The sequence below is a fragment of the Tenrec ecaudatus genome, chromosome 12, assembly GCF_050624435.1.
Source record: "Tenrec ecaudatus isolate mTenEca1 chromosome 12, mTenEca1.hap1, whole genome shotgun sequence".
In the NCBI taxonomy this organism is placed as follows: Eukaryota; Metazoa; Chordata; class Mammalia; order Afrosoricida; family Tenrecidae; genus Tenrec; species Tenrec ecaudatus.
In genome coordinates, this window is record NC_134541.1 from 101,284 (window position 1) to 117,520 (window position 16,237).

Consider the following 16,237-nt stretch of genomic DNA (forward strand, 5'->3'; position numbering starts at 1 on the left):
TAACTCTGGGGAGCCCACCACATGATCCCCCTTTTTCCCTCCGCCCTGCTGAAAGGCCACAGCTGCTGCTCCTGGTTCTTGGCATGGAGAAGGCGGAGTCTGGGTCCCTAGACACCAGCAGGGCTGCTGGAGTGACCCCTCTTGTCCTCAGGCAGGGTGGGGGTGGGGTGGGGCTGTGCTTCCAGGTGGGAGGGTATTTAGGGCACCAGCGACTCAGTCCTGCACCCAGAAGTCCATGGAGTGGTGGTGACAATGTGGCCTGAGAGAAACACAGGCCCGTTCCCACCGGCAGAGCCTCTGAGCCATTGTGGTATACCACTGCACACGCCCAGCACGGCTGCCCCAGCCAAAGAGACACCGCCTGTGCTGCTGTCCCCACTCCCTCAGACATGGGGGCCCTCCACAGGCTCCTTCATTGGAGGGGGTGTGAGCCTGATTCACCTGAAAGTGCTTCAGCTCTGTTCTGCCCACCTCCCATCCCCCCTTCCCCCAGTGCAAGTAGTGCTTCAGGGGACCTGGAGGGTCTGAGCCTCCAGGAATTAGCCATGAACACCACAGCCATTCCTCCTGGGCCTCTTGGTCCTGGGGCTGCAGGAAGGAGAGCTTGTCTGGGCTTTCCTGGGGGCCTCGGAGGGCATGGTCCCTGGGTAGCTGTACACCAGCCCAGCCTCCTGAGTCTGGGAAACTTATTCCAGGCAAGGATGGGATCCGAGGTTCCCTCATTAGAGGCCAGAAAGGCAGTGTCTGCGCAGCCATTTGGGAGGCATGCGCACAGAGGGAAGGAGTTTATGGCTTCCACTGCCAGACCGCTGTGGGCCTCGCTGGCTCAAGGAGAATTCCCAGCCTGCCCTCCCACCACCGTGAATGCCTCCTTACACGTCCTGAGAAAGCTTCATAATGGCCTGCCGCCTCCCACCTCTAGAGGAATGTACAGCACGGCTCGGGAGAGGCAGGGTGCAGAAGGCTTCTGTGCCTCCCCATTGGACGGCGGGAAGCGGACTCCCCTGTGTTGCTGGCCAGCCACACGCTCACCTCCCTTCCCGCGGCCACTCCCGGGGGAGGAATCGAGGTGGCCTTTGGCCCCCAAAGACTAGCCAGGAATGCGGGGCGTGCTTCCCATTCCGCCCGCCTGGTGCGCCGGAACAGCGGGGGCACCAAGGGACACATGGAGCTGGAGATGGGGATCTCAGGGCCTCACCGCACCGCTGAAGACGGGGACCCACCCCGAGCAGCTGAACCACCGCTAGGGCCTCGGAGTTCCAGCGCGTGCGTTTGGAGACCTCGGGCCGAGGGCTCCAGGCAAGTCCCTTCCTGCCCCGTCGTGGGGGCCTGCGCACCCTCATGCAGGTGATGCGGTAGGATGGAGCCAACACGCGAACATCCTTGCTCCACGAGTTGGCCAAGAACAAGCGTCAGTGGCGAAGGTGGCCGCGCGTTCCCGCGTCCCGGGTGCGCCTCAGCCCAAAGCGCTCCGTGTGCCTGACAGCGGAGAGCGCGGTGCCTGGCCCTACCCAGCCGCGTCCTGTCCTGTGCGCAGGAGCCGCCTCCTGGATGCACCGCCTGGACTGAGTAGCCGCCGGAGCAGGCGGGTAAAATCACCAAGTTTACATACTGGAGCGTCGAGAGGGCACGTCGGGGCGTAGGGACAGTCCAGGGAGCCGCGCGCCTCCCAAGTCAGGCGCGCGGACAACACTGGAGTCTGCAGCCCAGGCGGGGCATCAGTTCTGACACCCTGGGTTCGCCTTTACCATCTCGGGGGTCTCCGGGTCGCTTGGCCCCGCCAGCGCTGGTCCCCGGGAGGAAAGGACATCTGGGGACCCCACGCAGCGCGCCCCCGCCCCCGCAGACCCAGGGGAGGGGGCTTCCCACAATGCCCAGCGAGCTCCAGCCCTCACTTCCGCTGTCCGGCCGCCCGGGGGGGGGGGGGGCGAAGGAGAAGCGTCCCCCGCCCGCGCCCCCGCTCTGCGCGCGCGGGGCGCCCGGAGCCGGGGGAGGGGCGGGGCTGGTGGCCGGGCGCGGGGGCGGGGCCCGGGATGGTGGCCACGGCCGGGGCGAGGCGCGGGCCAATCAGGAGCGGCCGGGCGCGCGCCGGTGGGCGGGGTCAGGGTCCGCAGGCGGGGCGCGCGCGCGGGTGGAGGGGGCCGCGGGGCTGGAGCGGGCGCGGGGGCGCGCGCCGGCCTGACGGACGGTCGGACGGGTGGACGGGTGGACGGGCGGACGAAGCAGCGAGGCGAGCGCGCAGCTCGGAGCCGCTCGGACGCAGCGCTTGCCGCCGGCAACGGCCACCACCGGTGCGGGTCCCGGCCACGGCGCGCCCTCCGCCCGCGCCCCATGGGGTCACAGGTAAGCGGCGGCGGCTCATTGTCCACGCGGCCAGCCGGCGGTCAGTGGGTCCAGGCGGCAGCAGAACCGGTCCCAGCCGGCGCCCCCCCTCTGCCGGCGCCGCCCGCCCCGCCCCGCCCCGCGGGGGCGCCCTCCTAGCGGCGCGCTCCGGGCGGCGGCGACCCCAGCCCGGCCCCCGCCCTCCCTGCGCCCCAGCCCCGCACCCCTGCCTCTCGGAGCAGAGCGGGCAGCGCGGCTGGCGCGGGTCCCCGCGGGGCAGGAGCGGAGGCGGCGGGGGTGGCGGGCGTGGGGTTGCCCGCACCCTCGGCCCCCTGCCGCCTCCTGTTTCTGCTGCGATCCCTCCCCGTCACCTCCGAAAGGGGAATTTTCCAGCTGGTAATTTCTGCTGCGTCAACGCCCGGCTCGGGAGCGCTGCCCGGGGGCGTCCCAGCGCCCCCCGCCCCGCCCGCCCTCGCCCCCCGCCGCAACCGCCCGCCGCGCCCGGTCCGCCCGCGCGCCGAGTTTGCCAAGAGTCTGAACTGCGGGAGCGGACGCGCGGGGCTCCGTGCACCCCGGTGGGGTCTCGGGGGGCATTGTCTCCCCTGAGATGGGCACTGGCCTTTGGCCGCGCCTCCATTTTCTTGACGGGCGGAACCGGGGCGCGGGGCCGGGCGGCGGGGGTGCGCGGAGCGGGGTCCGCCGCGAGCGTGTCTTTGTCTCTCTGTAAATAGACATGTCAGTTTCTCAGAGTAGCAGGAGTCAGTGTCTGACAACTCAATCCCGGTGGCGAGTGGGGGTTTCAGCGCTGGTTGGAGGCTCTGCTGGTCGGGGTTCCCCAGCCCGGCTCTCGCTGGCTTGGACTGCAGACTGACAGACCACACACAATGGCTGGACCCAGGAGCCCTGGAGCAGTCCAAGTGTGGAGAAGAACAAATATTTCCTGACACCGAGGAAATATAAACAAAAGAAAGTTTGACTGAGATTCTGCGCTATTTTCCCTCAAGATTTCCCAGTCTGGGCGATGCTTGTGGGGAGATGGCAGCAACCAAAGGGGTTATCAGCATTGTTTAAAGAAATGCTAATGAGCAGCGTAGAGCAGACACCTGTGCCTGGTGGGGGAGACCTGGCTTGCCTTTTAATCGCATCAATTGTATAATTGTTCCCATTTGGTTTCTGGTAGAAATCAGCTCCACTTTGGCTCCCGGGCTGGTGGACGCTCTGGAAGCGTGGGGGGCGCTTGTCCATCCGAAGGCAGCCCTCAGAGGGGTTTCCTGCGCAAGGCTCGGGAGCAGGGAGCAGGCTTTTTCCGTGGAACCTTTCCTGTTGCCGCGTTCCTCGTTCCTCCGGTCTCTGAACTTAAAGCTTGAGGGTGGGGCAGCCTTGTTAGCTGCAGACACACTGTGGCACTGGAGGGCCGCCTGGCTGGCTGAAGCGGCCTTCAAGGCGAGTGTGACCTTTCCTGAAGGGCCGGAGGTGGCCAGGGCTTGGGAGAGGGGCTTGCTTTTGGGGTACTCAGACCACCCGAATTGGGGGTGGGTGTACATTGGCCTCGGCCAGCCTGGGACACATTTGAGGCCAGCTTCGGTGACCTCACGCAGGGCACTTCTGTTTAGATGGGAGGAGGCTGGGGTTTCCGTTGAGCACTTCACCAGGCCCTGTCTGCCCATCTCAGTCCTACAGGTGGGACTGTATGCTGACTGCAGGGCCATGGACCCTGGAATGGCTAGCCACCCCCCCCCCCCAGTTAGACCCAGCTTGGGCCAATTCATGGCCTCAAATGACCCCACATATGACTGACAGGGTAGCATAGGGGGGGTCTTCACGAACCACTGCAGGGGCCTAGCGATTGCACTCCAGAGCACCCTCTGCTCCTGCTGGCTGGGTCATGTACAAACACCTTGGAGCCAGTTGAAATCCCAACTGTGTGTGCGCTCCAGCAATGTCCTGAGGTTGGGTTTTGGAAATTGAGGAAACTGGGCCGCTCTGTCCCTGTGGCCTGGGTTTCTGGGACAGTGAAAGCAGTGCAGCTCTCCCCCACCACACCTGTGCCGGCCTGAGCACCCAGCATCCAGGCAGGACCCTGCTCGCTGAGCACCCCTCCATCATCTGACCTCAGCTGCACCCCATGCACCGCATCTCCTGGGGTGTAGCGAGACAGCCTGCCCTGATCCCTGCATGTGAAATCCCGCGTCCACCCTGGGGGTTCTGTGTCCCTGCCCATCAGAGGAGCTGGTGCTGCTCCCTGCTCTACTGCATCTGACCTTGAGGTCTGTGGGTGACAGTGCCCCCTGGGCATCCCCGGCTACCTTCTCTGAAAGAAAAGCCAACACACCGATTCTTCCTGTGGCTACCTGTGGGCCTGGCAGCACCTAGGAAGGAGTGGGTGGTGGTGGTGTTTTTTTATCTGTCATAGGGCCACAGCCTGTTTAAGCTCTTGAAGGGTGGTCTTCCAGTCCTAATTCCAGCCCTGCCCCCTGCTGGCTCCCTGGCTTTACTGCGTCCGTCCAGCTCTGGCCACAACATTGAGCTCAGTGCCGGGTCCTCGTGCCCTCCTGCTCCAAGCTTCAAGTGGCGCCTCTTACAGGTGCCCAGGACCTAGGCTCCCTCCCTGTGGGTGGCGTGGGGAACAGGTCTGGACCATTGTGGGCAGGTGGGAGGATGGAAAACCGGGAAGGAGCAGCAGTTCCTGTGGAAGCGGAGGTTGTGCAGCTGTGCGGCTGAAGGGTTGGCAGCCTGATTTATGGAAGTGTTTGTTCTGTGGCGGGGCCTTTTGACGCTGACCGAGATTCAAATATTACTAACTGGGAACTTTTAAACGTCACCATCTGGATTAAAAAGTGACCAGCCTGGCCTGGTTAAACCCTAGGCCCACGTGAAGTTAAGTGTCCTGAGTCTGTTCCCAGTAGCTGCATGGCCCTGACTCGGTCCTATTTGAGATGTTCCTGAAGTTACCAATAGGCAGTTGCCCGGCCTCTGGGATGCCCTGCTGGGTGCGGGCCTCCAGGGCAGGGCCAGGTGGTGGAAGTGAGAGGTGGCAGGGACCCTAGTGCTTGTTAGCACTCAAGGAAGGAGAGGGTCCAACGTCTGCCTCTGAGGAGGAGCATGGTCAGCAGGCAGGACTCCTCGCTGGTGTCTGTGTGGTGACTGAGCATGGGGGTGGCCGAGAGAAGCATGGGGACCTCCGGCGTGTCTGCCTCCCAGGAACCATCCTTTCTGCCATGCTCTTCATTCCCAATGATGTCATGCTTGCTGCCCCCAGGGTGGGTGCCCAGCTTGGTGCGTTTGTCTTAGGAGGTATTGCCTCCCACGGAGCACTGCACGGCCCACCTGCCCTGGAGTGGGAGAGGAGGGCGTGTATGTGGGACTGAGTGTGCATGTGTGTGTGGGTGTGTGATTGTGAACAAGTGTGTATGTGAATAAGTGTGTGGGGGTGAGTGTGTGATTGTGAACAAGTGTGCATGTGATTGTGAGTGTGTGTGTGTAGGACTCCCGGCCAGCCTTGCTCTGCTTTGCCCCTGAGACCTCTTCTCCAGCTTCCCGCCTTCCCTCTGTCCCCAGAAGTACCTCTGGGTCAGGGCGCAGCCTCCTTGTGATCACACTCCTTAGCCCCAAGCTGGAGCCCTTCACTGCCGTGCCCATTGCTTGGAGTGGGCCCAGGGCTCCCAGTGCCTCATGTGTGCTGGGTGGAGCTGGGCTCGAAGGGTTAGTTTGGAGGAGTAGATGGCCAGGCCTTTCTTGCTCTCAGCAGCAGCAGCATGGCCATCAGGGGCACCTGCTTCAGAGGCTATTCCACACTCAGGCGGTGGTGCCACATGCCCAGTCAAGCCTGGTTCCTTCTCACAAGGGTGGGCTTGTGGGTTGGCATTCTGTGGGTCCCTAGGCATCAGTTTAGGAGACTGTGTCTCTCTCTGATTCCCCAAGGAGCCCTGGTGGCACAGGGCTAAGAGCCCAGGCGCTAACTGAAGGGTTGTCGGTCTGAACCTACCAGCCACCCCACAGAAGCAAGGCCCCGGCCGTCTGCTCCCAGTTCCGTCACCTGGGAATCTGAGGCAGCCAATGGCGCCCACTGAACAACGGCCCTGGGTTCCTCCCTAGTCCCCACCTGCGTGGCCCGTGTTTTGTGCAGTGTATGTACAACTCTGTCTTTTCTGCATTATCGATCAGCACTCTCCACCCATTTCCAGGGTGCTCGGGGTGAAAGCCAGTGTGGAGGGACAGCTGGCAGGCTCTCCTGTGAGGACAGTGGGGAAGAGGGTGAGTCGAAGGTCTTTTGAGAGGCTGAGTTGGGCTGGGGTCTCCTGGGCCAAGTCCCCGGTGGCTGGCAGAACCTGCTTGTGTCTTGGGGTTCCGAGAAACTTCAGGGCAGGCTGTTTCCTGGGATGTGAAGTCCCTGTCCCAGCCCATCTTCCCACTGAGAATGGAAATTGGTGGGGGGTGGGGGGGACATTGGCGCTGCACACAGTGTCCTCCTCCCGGGGAGGGCTGTGGCTGTCTGGTGCCACAACAGTGTGCCCACCAGCCCCTGTGCAGCTGGCTGGCATGGCTCCACTCTTCCTCATGTTGGGGTGAGCCAAGAGCATGGAGTGAAGAGGTGACACAGCTTGGTCCCCGTGGGTAAAGGTGGCTCAGCAGCTGGCCTAAATTTAATCGTCAGGGCGGTGAGCACCTGGGGACTCTCACCCCGGTGCCTCCTTCTCTGTCTGACTTCTTAGTAGCCACAGACCCTACTGGGGGCTCTGGCCTCTGACCACTGTAGCCACAGGCACATGGAGCAACAGAGCAGGGTGCTCCCGGCCCTGCTGTCTGCCCTCACCTCTTCTCCTCGGGAGGAGGCAGGGAGCCCAGCTGGACTGAGGTGGGGCCAGAGACCTGGGTGGTGGCCAACCTTTCTGCCTGGTACTGTCCTCCCTTGGAGTGCTCCTAAAGGCAGGGTGGCAAGCCCGATCAGGCTGAGGGCCCTGAGCATCCTTCCGTTACGTGCGCTTCCAGTCCTGTGCAAATCACTGCACCCTACAGCCTAGCCTCGCTGCAGTTTCTAGCTTAGGGAGCTTGGCTGCTCACCCGCTGCCTCCTTTTCTCTGTGCACCCCCACATTCCTGCCTCTGGGGGCCTGAGTGCTTACTCTGTGGGTGGTTTCTCTGGGGTCCTGGGTCTTCTGAGAACAGAACTGGGAGGCTGTGCCATGGGGCTGTGGGTCGGCTATGAGCGGTCACTATGACATCTGTGGCTTGGGGCAGCAGCTTCGGCCAACATGGCTGGCCATCTCCTGGGACTCTGTGTCCCCTCTCCTAGTTCATAAGGACACCACTCAGACGGTGTCAGACTGGCCTGTCCAGTGCAACCTCACAGCCACACGCGTGTTGGGGGAGGTGGGGCGATCTGCACAGGATCACCCAGGGGCATTCCTTACGCTACAGATGTCAGCCTGGGGGGGGTGGGGACCTGGCCTTTCTCTGAGGGTGGCATGTTTGAGGGGTCAGAGGATGGCAAGGTATCTATTCTTCTAGTCTTGGGGGCTCCCCTCCTCTGGCAGCTCTGAGGTTCCAGCTAGGACATATGACCATGGCTCCCAGGATACCTGCAGGAGGAGGAAGGAATGGGAAGGGCCTTGGGGAAGCCAGCCTCGATTTCACCGTACACTCTTCCCCCAGCCGCGTCCCCCAGCCGTGTCCCCCAGCCTCTGCTCTGCTTCAGCCATATCCACATCCACATCCACCTCTTAGCCAACCAGCATCCACCCCACTGAAGACACCCACCACCACCCACCTCGCTGTGGCCACCTCACCCAGCCTATCTCCTGTGCCCACCCACTGCAGTAGCCTCTTGCCTGTGGGGTTGAAGGGCCCAGGATAGAGCTAGCGCCGGTACCAGAGCCCACCCTGACGGCACCCAGTGTAGACCAGGGGACGGATGAGTGCTGGCCTTCCTCTGGGTTGGCAGGCTCTGGTTTGCTGCTTTGCTCTGCCCACTGTCTGAGCTCAGTCTGAAGGCACCTGATGGGAAGAGGGCCACCTGGAGGCAGTGTGAGAGCTAAGGGAGGATCATGCCCTTCCCCCAAACACTGCCTTGGTTACCCCCTCCCTGGCCCTTCTGGCTTGGCTAGGTGGGGCCTACTGCCCGGAGTCTCTGGGCCAGTCCTGCTTCTGCCTCCCTCCCCAGAGCGCTGGTGCCTGCCTGGCTGCTCTGGCAGAGTGACTTCAGAGGCTGGTCTCTCCTCTCCGGCAGAGTCCTGGGTCTGCGCTCCACTGGGTGCTTGTGGAGGGGAATTACCCCCTGAGTGCCCCTCACTCCTGAGCCCATGCCCACCACTCGGTTCCACTCGAGGCTGGGCTGGGGGGTCCATCTAATGGAATGGGGTTGCCAGGCAGGGTCCACTCAAGGCTGAGCGGGCACACACGTGGCTGGGCTCCTCTGTCTCTGTTTCAGGACTCAAATGAGGCCCTAGACTGAAGGGCACCTGCTGCCTGGGTCCTTCTCCAGACAAGTGACCACTGCTGCCCTCCCACTCCCAGTCCCTACATGTGGCTCCATAGCCCTCCCCACAGTGGGCATCCTCAGAGATCAAACAGAAACAAGTGGCGCGGCTGATCCTCCCCAGTTCCAGATTCGGGCTGGACGTCTGCTATGCCACTCGTTGTCACCACCGTCCATCACCCTGACCCAGGGGGGCGCTAGAGCCTCCCTGCCTGCACCTGGCGGCCACTCAAAAGTGGTGTCCAGTGCCGGGGGCCTGGGCCAAGTGTGGACCTTGTGTCTGACAGCCCTCACTGAGTAGGATGCCTGCCAAGGCTCTTTGTGGCTGGGTCGTGCTCTGCACGTGTGGACAGCTGTGGTGTGCTTGCCCACTGCCTGTGGTGGGCATTGGGGCTGCTTGCACCCCCTGGCTACTGCTTTCAGGCCTCGGAGGCACTGGCCATGGTGGACTTGCTTGGTCATCTGGCCCTCTTGGTGGCACCCTTGCCCTCTCACCAGCGCTTCCACATCCTTGCCAGTGTTCAGCAGTGCCCGCTGCTTGGGTACTGTGAGCGGGCATTTGAGTGCAGGTGAGAGACCAAGGCTGGGAAGGGAAGTCTGAGCCTGTCCTGCAACTCCACACTGCACACCCACCGTCTTCAGCCCCGGGTGGGAGCCGAGCTGGGGAGGGGAGCTCTGAGGAAGACCTGACCTCAGCAGGGGCCGGCCGGCAGCTGAGCAGGAAGTGATGTCGCAGCAGGTACTGGAGGTTGCCGGAGGCTGGGGTGGGGAGGGCTGGCCAAGCAGAGGAACTGAAACAGGCCCTGAGCCACTTCCACTGGCAGAGTGAGCAGTGGGGCTTAGGGGCCAGCCAGGTGGGGAACAGCATTGGCCTAGGCCAGCAGTGAGCGGGGGAGCTGCTGGAGCCCGGGAGATAACACTCCAGTGGGGGGCAGTAGGATTCTTGCCTCCATGCAGAAGGCTTGGTTTTGTGTCCTGTCCAGTACACCCATGCACAGTGACACCCATCTGCCAGTGGAGACATGGGTATTGTTCAGATGCAGCTTGCAGGCAGAGATGGACTAGGAAGAAAGGCCTGGTGATCTGATGTCCATCCGTGATGACCCTGTGGACCACTTCTTAGGCTGTGGGGGCACAGGCCCCCATGAGTCAGGTTCTCCCTACAGCAGCTCCAACAATAGCCAGCCATCTGCCCCCACACGGCCAGCCTCGCTCCTGACAGACTCAGGCCAGTCTCTGCCAGTCCACAAAGGGCCACCTGCTGAAGCGGCTCCATCTCTCCCACCCCAGGCCCTGCCTCTCATGGCGCCCCATCTGCTCTCACTCCAGGGCCTGAGTGTGGTTTAATCCTCACTGTTGATTGGACCCTATGCCACAAAGCAGCAGTGAGCATCTGAGAGTGTTTCTGTGGCTGTGTTCCGTTTCTCCTGGTGCATATTGAGTGAACAAATGGTGGGGCCCACTGGTAGAATTCACAGTCATGGAGCCAATTCCACTCCTAGTGGCCCTGTCATCCAGGAAGTGCCCCTGTGGGTGGCTGAGGCTGTGAACCCTTATGGGGGCAGACAGCCTTATCTGTCTCCTGTACAGCAACTGCTGGGTTTGAACTGCTGACCTTGTGCTTAGCAGCCCAACACACCACCTGCCGGGCCAGTGGGGCTCCCCGGTTTGTCCTCTTAAACTGCTGTGAGCAGCTTCCCGTGTGCTGGGGTTCTCGATATCCTGTGTTTTCATGGAGGGTCTTTATAGTTCTAGGGTGCCGCATATCTTTTGATTCCATCATCCTTCTTTCCCGCCGGGCAGGGAGAGACCAGGATGTGCACCTTGATGGCTGCTCACTCTCTCTGAAGACCCGGGTCACTGCTCACAGAAGTAGTTGCCACACACTGTCTTTGTGGATGACGCCGCGATGCCAGCTGACCTGAGCCATGGCCTCACTCACTGCCATCTAGTCAATTCTGAATCTCGATGACCCTATAGGGCAAGTTAGAACCATCCCTGTGGGTTTCCGAGCTTGTAGAAAAGCCCTTCCGGAAGCCTCTTCTTTCTCCTGCAGAGCAGCCAGTGGTTTTGAACTGCTGAGCTTAGAGTTATCAGATCAGCATGTAACCCACTGTGCCACCTAGGATCTTGACAAGCAATGGCAAGACTTGTATAAACTTTGTGTTGCTCAGGGCAGTATACTGAGAGATAACACCATCAGTCCCCTTAGCTGTGCCCTTAACCCCACTGTGGACACAGAATGGGCACAGGTGCCTGTGAGCCTACGTAGCAGGTAATGCAGAAATTATAGCAATGCCTGTCCAGAGGTGGGTGTGCTTCTGTGGCGGGTGTGTGTCTGAGCAGGTGTGTGTGTGTGTGTATGTGTGTGTACGTGCATCTGTGAGTGGTGTGCACCTAAGCCAGTGTACATTCTGTGAGTAGGTGTGTGTAGTCAAGTGTGCATCTATGTGCAGCTGCGAGCAGCTTTGCATATCTGGGCAGGTGTGAGTGTGAACAGGTGTGAGTCTGTGAGCAGGTGCTTCTAGGCATGTATGTGGGTATCTGTGGGCAAGTGTATGTGTGTGTTCTGTGGGCAGCTGTGCGTCTGTTGTCAGATGTGTCTGTGGGCAGGTGCATGGCCATTGGACCATGTTCTCCCCCAGGCAGGATCCTTACACAGTTTCCCTCCAAGAAGGCAGCTGAGAGCGTGCTATGTTACCTGCCCTCCCTCTTCTCTCATCACTGTGCCATGAGGCTGCCCACAAGGGGTGCTCCTTTTAGGGTCTAGCTGTCCAGAAGCAGCGGGGAGGATGACCTCACCTGCCGAGTGTCAGCCCTGGGGACAGATCCTGAAGCCTGCCCAGGACCTGGGTGTACCCTGGTGCTGCCAGCAGAGTCTCTAACGCTCACTGCCTCATAGTGGTGTGTCCAACAGACCGTCAGCCCCGAGCTAGGCTTTTACTGTGCTGCTCGTTACAGGACCTCTGTGAATTGCAGGGCCGTGGGTGGATAATACTGCACTTCAGAACTTTCTGTGAGTTTAAGTTCTTCTGAAAACAAGTCCTATGAGGCTGTCACTGTCTGGGAAAGGGTCTGCCATACTGGGCAGGAGAGAGGTTCCCGGCCCAATTAAAACAGCAGAAACAATACAGCCAGCCCCCTGCTAGTAAGTGGGTTTTGACTCAGGACGACCTTATGGGGCAGAGCAGAACTGCTCCTTAGGGTCTCTGAAGCTGTCGGTCTTTATGAGGGCAGACAGCCTCAACTTTATCCCACAGAGCGGCTGGTAGGTTTGAACTCCCAATCTTTCAGTTAGCAGCCCACGACGCCACCGGGGCTCCTCATCGGGAGTCAGACAGCAAGCAAGGCGTGAGGCTTCCTCCGGGGCCCTCAGCAGACTTGGGAAGTAAGTTGGCATGTTGCCTTAAAATGATGACATTTCCTCCAGTGTCCAGTGTGCCTCAGCTTCCCCCTGCCCTCCTTCAGTCTCGGGCCACACTGGTGGCTACCTTACCTGGGAAGAGCACCTTCTTCATGGACAAATGCTGCTCTTGCCTGGTTGACCATGTCGCCTAGTGGGGTGTCCACACACAGGGCCACCTGCTGGGGTCTCGGGCCATGAGGTCCATGAGTACAGTGTGTGGAAAGGGTCCTCTGCCCCTGTGGACTGTGGATAGGGGCTCCAGTGAGGCTTGGGCCAGCATGCTGAGGGGCCCATGCAGACCCAACGTGTTCAGTGCTGTGGCCCCAGGTCCCCTGGGGCCCGGAGCCTCGGGTGGTCATCCTGCCGTGGTGGCCACATGCACAGCAGGACGGACACTGAGGGGGAGGTGGGACAGCTGCAAGGGAGGCCGGGGAATTCCCACCATACAGGCAGCGGGTCCTAGGGCTCATGGGGGTGTAGGGTGGGTGTGGAGGCAGCGGGGCGCTATTCTGGTGCCAGCCTTCCCCAGTGGTAAAGATGTCCACTGCCTCATGGGACACTTTGAAGACAGCCTCAGGGGACATCTGCTGGGCTGACAAAGGACTGCATGTCGGTCACGCGGAAACTGAGTGGACAGGGCCCCCGCACAGGCAGCCTGCTGAACTTTCTTGCCAAGCCCACTCAGGCATCTTGGTGTACCCCCAGGAGAAAGAGGAGGCCATTTGGGGACCCTATATGGGGTCACTTTGAGTTAGAATGGACTCAGGCAGCAAGTCTGTGTGGGGGACTATGGCCTGACTGCTGGCTGAGCAGGCAGGAGTCCCTCCCCCCCACTTGTCTGAGGGCAGCAGAGAGACGGAGGCAGGGGCAGTCCCTGGGCAGAGCCAGCAGGGCAGGTGATCTGATTCCTGGGTCTGCCCAACACCGCCCACTACTGGTGCCTATGGACCCAGCCGCTCATGGATGTGACCCTTTCCCAGGACTTGTGCTGTCTGCCCAACCCCACCCCGACCCCCGCGGGAGCTGCTTCTATGCAGGGCTGAGAGGGCTCGTGCCGTGGGCTCAGTGTGTGAAGGCCTGCCCTGCCTCCCATTGGGTTTGGGCTGGGGAGTCTTCCTGGAACAGGCTTGTCCAGGGTTCCAGAACCTTGCTTTCTGCCTGCAGCCAGTGCCGTGTACGAGGCCCAGGGAACCTCTGGTAGGGCACGGGGTAAGGGGCTCAAGCTCTGGAGCACCCCCCAACACACTGAGGAATCAGCCCCGTGCCCCCTGCATTTGCTGTGGGGACCCCTCACCCCCTGCCACATGCACTCAGAGACACACACACTGGGGACCCTGAAGATGGCTGGCCCGGCCACCTGCCGGAGCACCTGCGCAGGAGGTAACTGTCTGGTTTCCACCCACAGCGCCTGTAGGAGCGGAGGCGGCTGGTGTCCTGATGAGCAACCGGGAGGAAGACATGGAGATCCCGTCCCACTACCGGCACCTGCTGCGCGAGCTCAACGAGCAGAGGCTCCACGGCGTGCTGTGCGACGCCTGCGTGGTGGTCGAGGGGAAGGTCTTCCAGGCGCACAAGAACGTGCTGCTCGGGAGCAGCCGCTACTTCAAGACACTCTACTGCCAGGTGCAGAAGACCTCCGACCAGGCCACGGTCACCCACCTGGACATCGTCACGGCCCAGGGCTTCAAAGCCATCATCGACTTCATGTACTCGGCCCACCTGGCGCTGACCAGCAGGAATGTCATCGAGGTCATGTCCGCCGCCAGCTTCCTGCAGATGACTGACATCGTGCAGGCGTGCCATGAGTTTATCCGAGCGGCACTGGACATCAGCGTCAAGGCCGACGCCGCAGACGAGCTGGCGGACCTGGAGGTGGGTGCGCCCCCGGGCGGCAGTGCGGATGCGCTCATCTCTGCTGTGGTGGCCGGCCGCAGCATTTCCCCCTGGCTGGCACGGCGCACCAGCCCTGCCAATTCATCCGGCGACTCTGCCATCGCCAGCTGCCATGAGGGCGGGAGCAGCTATGGGAAGGAGGATCAGGAGCCGAGGGCTGACAGCCAGGATGACGGGTCTGCGCCACCACTGTGGCCTGGGGACATCGGCTACACGCCTCTGCGGGTCAAGGAGGAGCAGGTGTCGCCACCTCACTATGAAGGCAGCGAGCTGACTGTGGGCAAGGATGGGGCTCTGCAGGGCGCCTTTCCTGCGGAGCAGGGCGGTGCAGAAGGCTGGCCACCAGCGGGCCGCAGGAAGAATCGCAAGAACAAGGAGACTGTGCGCCACATCACGCAGCAGGTGGAGGCTGACAGCCAGGCCAGCTCACCTGCGCCCTCCTACCTGCCAGCCTCGACCTGGCCATTCAGCAGCCATGATGCAAGTAAGCCTTCGGTAGTGAACGCAGCCTGCAGTGGGATGGCAGGTGGCGGTTCTGGCTGAGAGCCTCTTGGGCCACCCCTGTCCTCCGGGATGGGAAGCACTGGATGGTGCCTTCAAGGGACAGAGGCATTGGGGGCATTACCACCCGAGGTTGCCAGGAGGCCCCAAAGCTAGGGGTCTGGAGAGAAGAGTGGGTGAAGCCAAGAAAGAGCTTCCGCAGCTCTGTGGAAGGGTGGGGGCAAGTCGCTGGAGTAGGGGGGGGCACAGAGGATGGGGCAAGGGTGTGAGAGGAGGGGGCAAGGAGTGGGTAGGGACTGAAGGCATAGGGGGACTGGGGGAGGTGGAGGGGGTGGGGAGACCAAGGTGGATGTAGGGAGGGAGGGCTGACGGCGGAGACAGGGAAGGGCTGGACGGTGCAGAGCAGAGTGAAATCCTCCTGTAGGCACTGCACTGTGCACCATGTTTTAAAAGATTCAAACATCTAAGACTTGAAAAGCTGCCGTTTCATGGGTGGGTCGCCAGTGTGTGGCCCTGGGGGTCTGCCACTTGGTGGCGGTCACTGAGTAGGTGTTGAGTGATCTCTCCTGCAAGTATGAGCATGGGCCTGCCAAGTGGGATTGACCTCAGGAGTTGGGGCCATGACCGCCAGTTTCTGGGGTCCTGGGTCCCCTGTGGACACTGATGTGAGACGGTGCTCTTGGTCCACACTACAGGGTGTTATCCTTTTTCATTGGAGCCCCTGCTGGGGGCCCTGGCCTGTTTTAGGGATGGCTCTCTGCTTGCCTGAGGCTGCCCCTCAGGCTCCTGAAAGTACATCTTGGGTCAGCCTCACAAACAGGTAGGCAGTGAGCAAGGTGAAGGCAGACACTGGGCCCTGCCTCACACACATGGTCTGTCGAGGTTGGTAAGGGTGTCAGCACCTGTCCGCACAGAGACACAGGTGTTTGCAGGGGGGAGGTCCCCAGGTGTGTCTGTGGAGAGAGGTACACAGGTGTGTCTGCGGGGAGAGGTGCACAGGGGTGTCTGCAGGGCTGCATGGATGTCCACAAGGGCAGCTGTACGGGTGGGTATCAGTGACCACTGCGCCTGCTCCTTTCTTGCATCGGTTCCAGTTAGACCTGAAAGACAGCAGTTACACGTTGAGTGACTAAGGACAAGCTGTTGGCTGTCGGATGACGTTCCGAAAGAGGGACTGAGAAGGACTTGTTGCCAGAGATTGGCACCTTCTCTCACCCATCAGGAGCAACCTGCCACATGTGCCCATTGTGTCTGTCACGTGGTAGAGGCACAGCACACCTGTCTCAGGAGCGCTCATCTCTGCCTAGAAGTCTTGGTTCCTGAGCTGGCGGGCCCAGTGTGAACACATAGGCAAGGAGCAAAAGGCACTTTTTAGAATCAAGTGATTTAAGCCGTGCACTCAAAGTCGCACAGCTTCTGTGTTTCCAAGGCAACTGTGGAACACTTCTGGCCGAGCTGCTAAGAAAAGGAGCAGGCTGTGGATCTCTAGTGGGCTGCTCCCTGCCCATGTGACAGCGGCCACAGCCTTCATTCGCTGGCCAGGGGCTGGAGCAGGCTGCAGGACTGTGGTTCCTGACGGGGGTTGTCATCATTGGGAAATTTCATTTATTTTTTTAAAATCATTTTATTAGGGGCTCATAC

At 61.2% G+C, this 16,237-nt stretch overlaps 1 protein-coding gene across 1 annotated transcript in view; it reads left to right on the forward strand.

Annotated features, from left to right (window-relative positions):
• The first annotated feature begins 2,189 nt into the window (after positions 1 to 2,189).
• The window catches only part of ZBTB46 (zinc finger and BTB domain containing 46), a 28,794-nt gene continuing 14,746 nt past the window's right edge, over positions 2,190 to 16,237 (forward strand). Inside the window, exons 1-2 of the mRNA XM_075528296.1 lie at positions 2,190 to 2,343; positions 13,608 to 14,579. Coding sequence (XP_075384411.1) covers positions 13,640 to 14,579 — 940 coding nt within the window. The 5' untranslated portion in view covers positions 2,190 to 2,343; positions 13,608 to 13,639. The remainder of the gene's footprint in view (positions 2,344 to 13,607; positions 14,580 to 16,237) is intronic.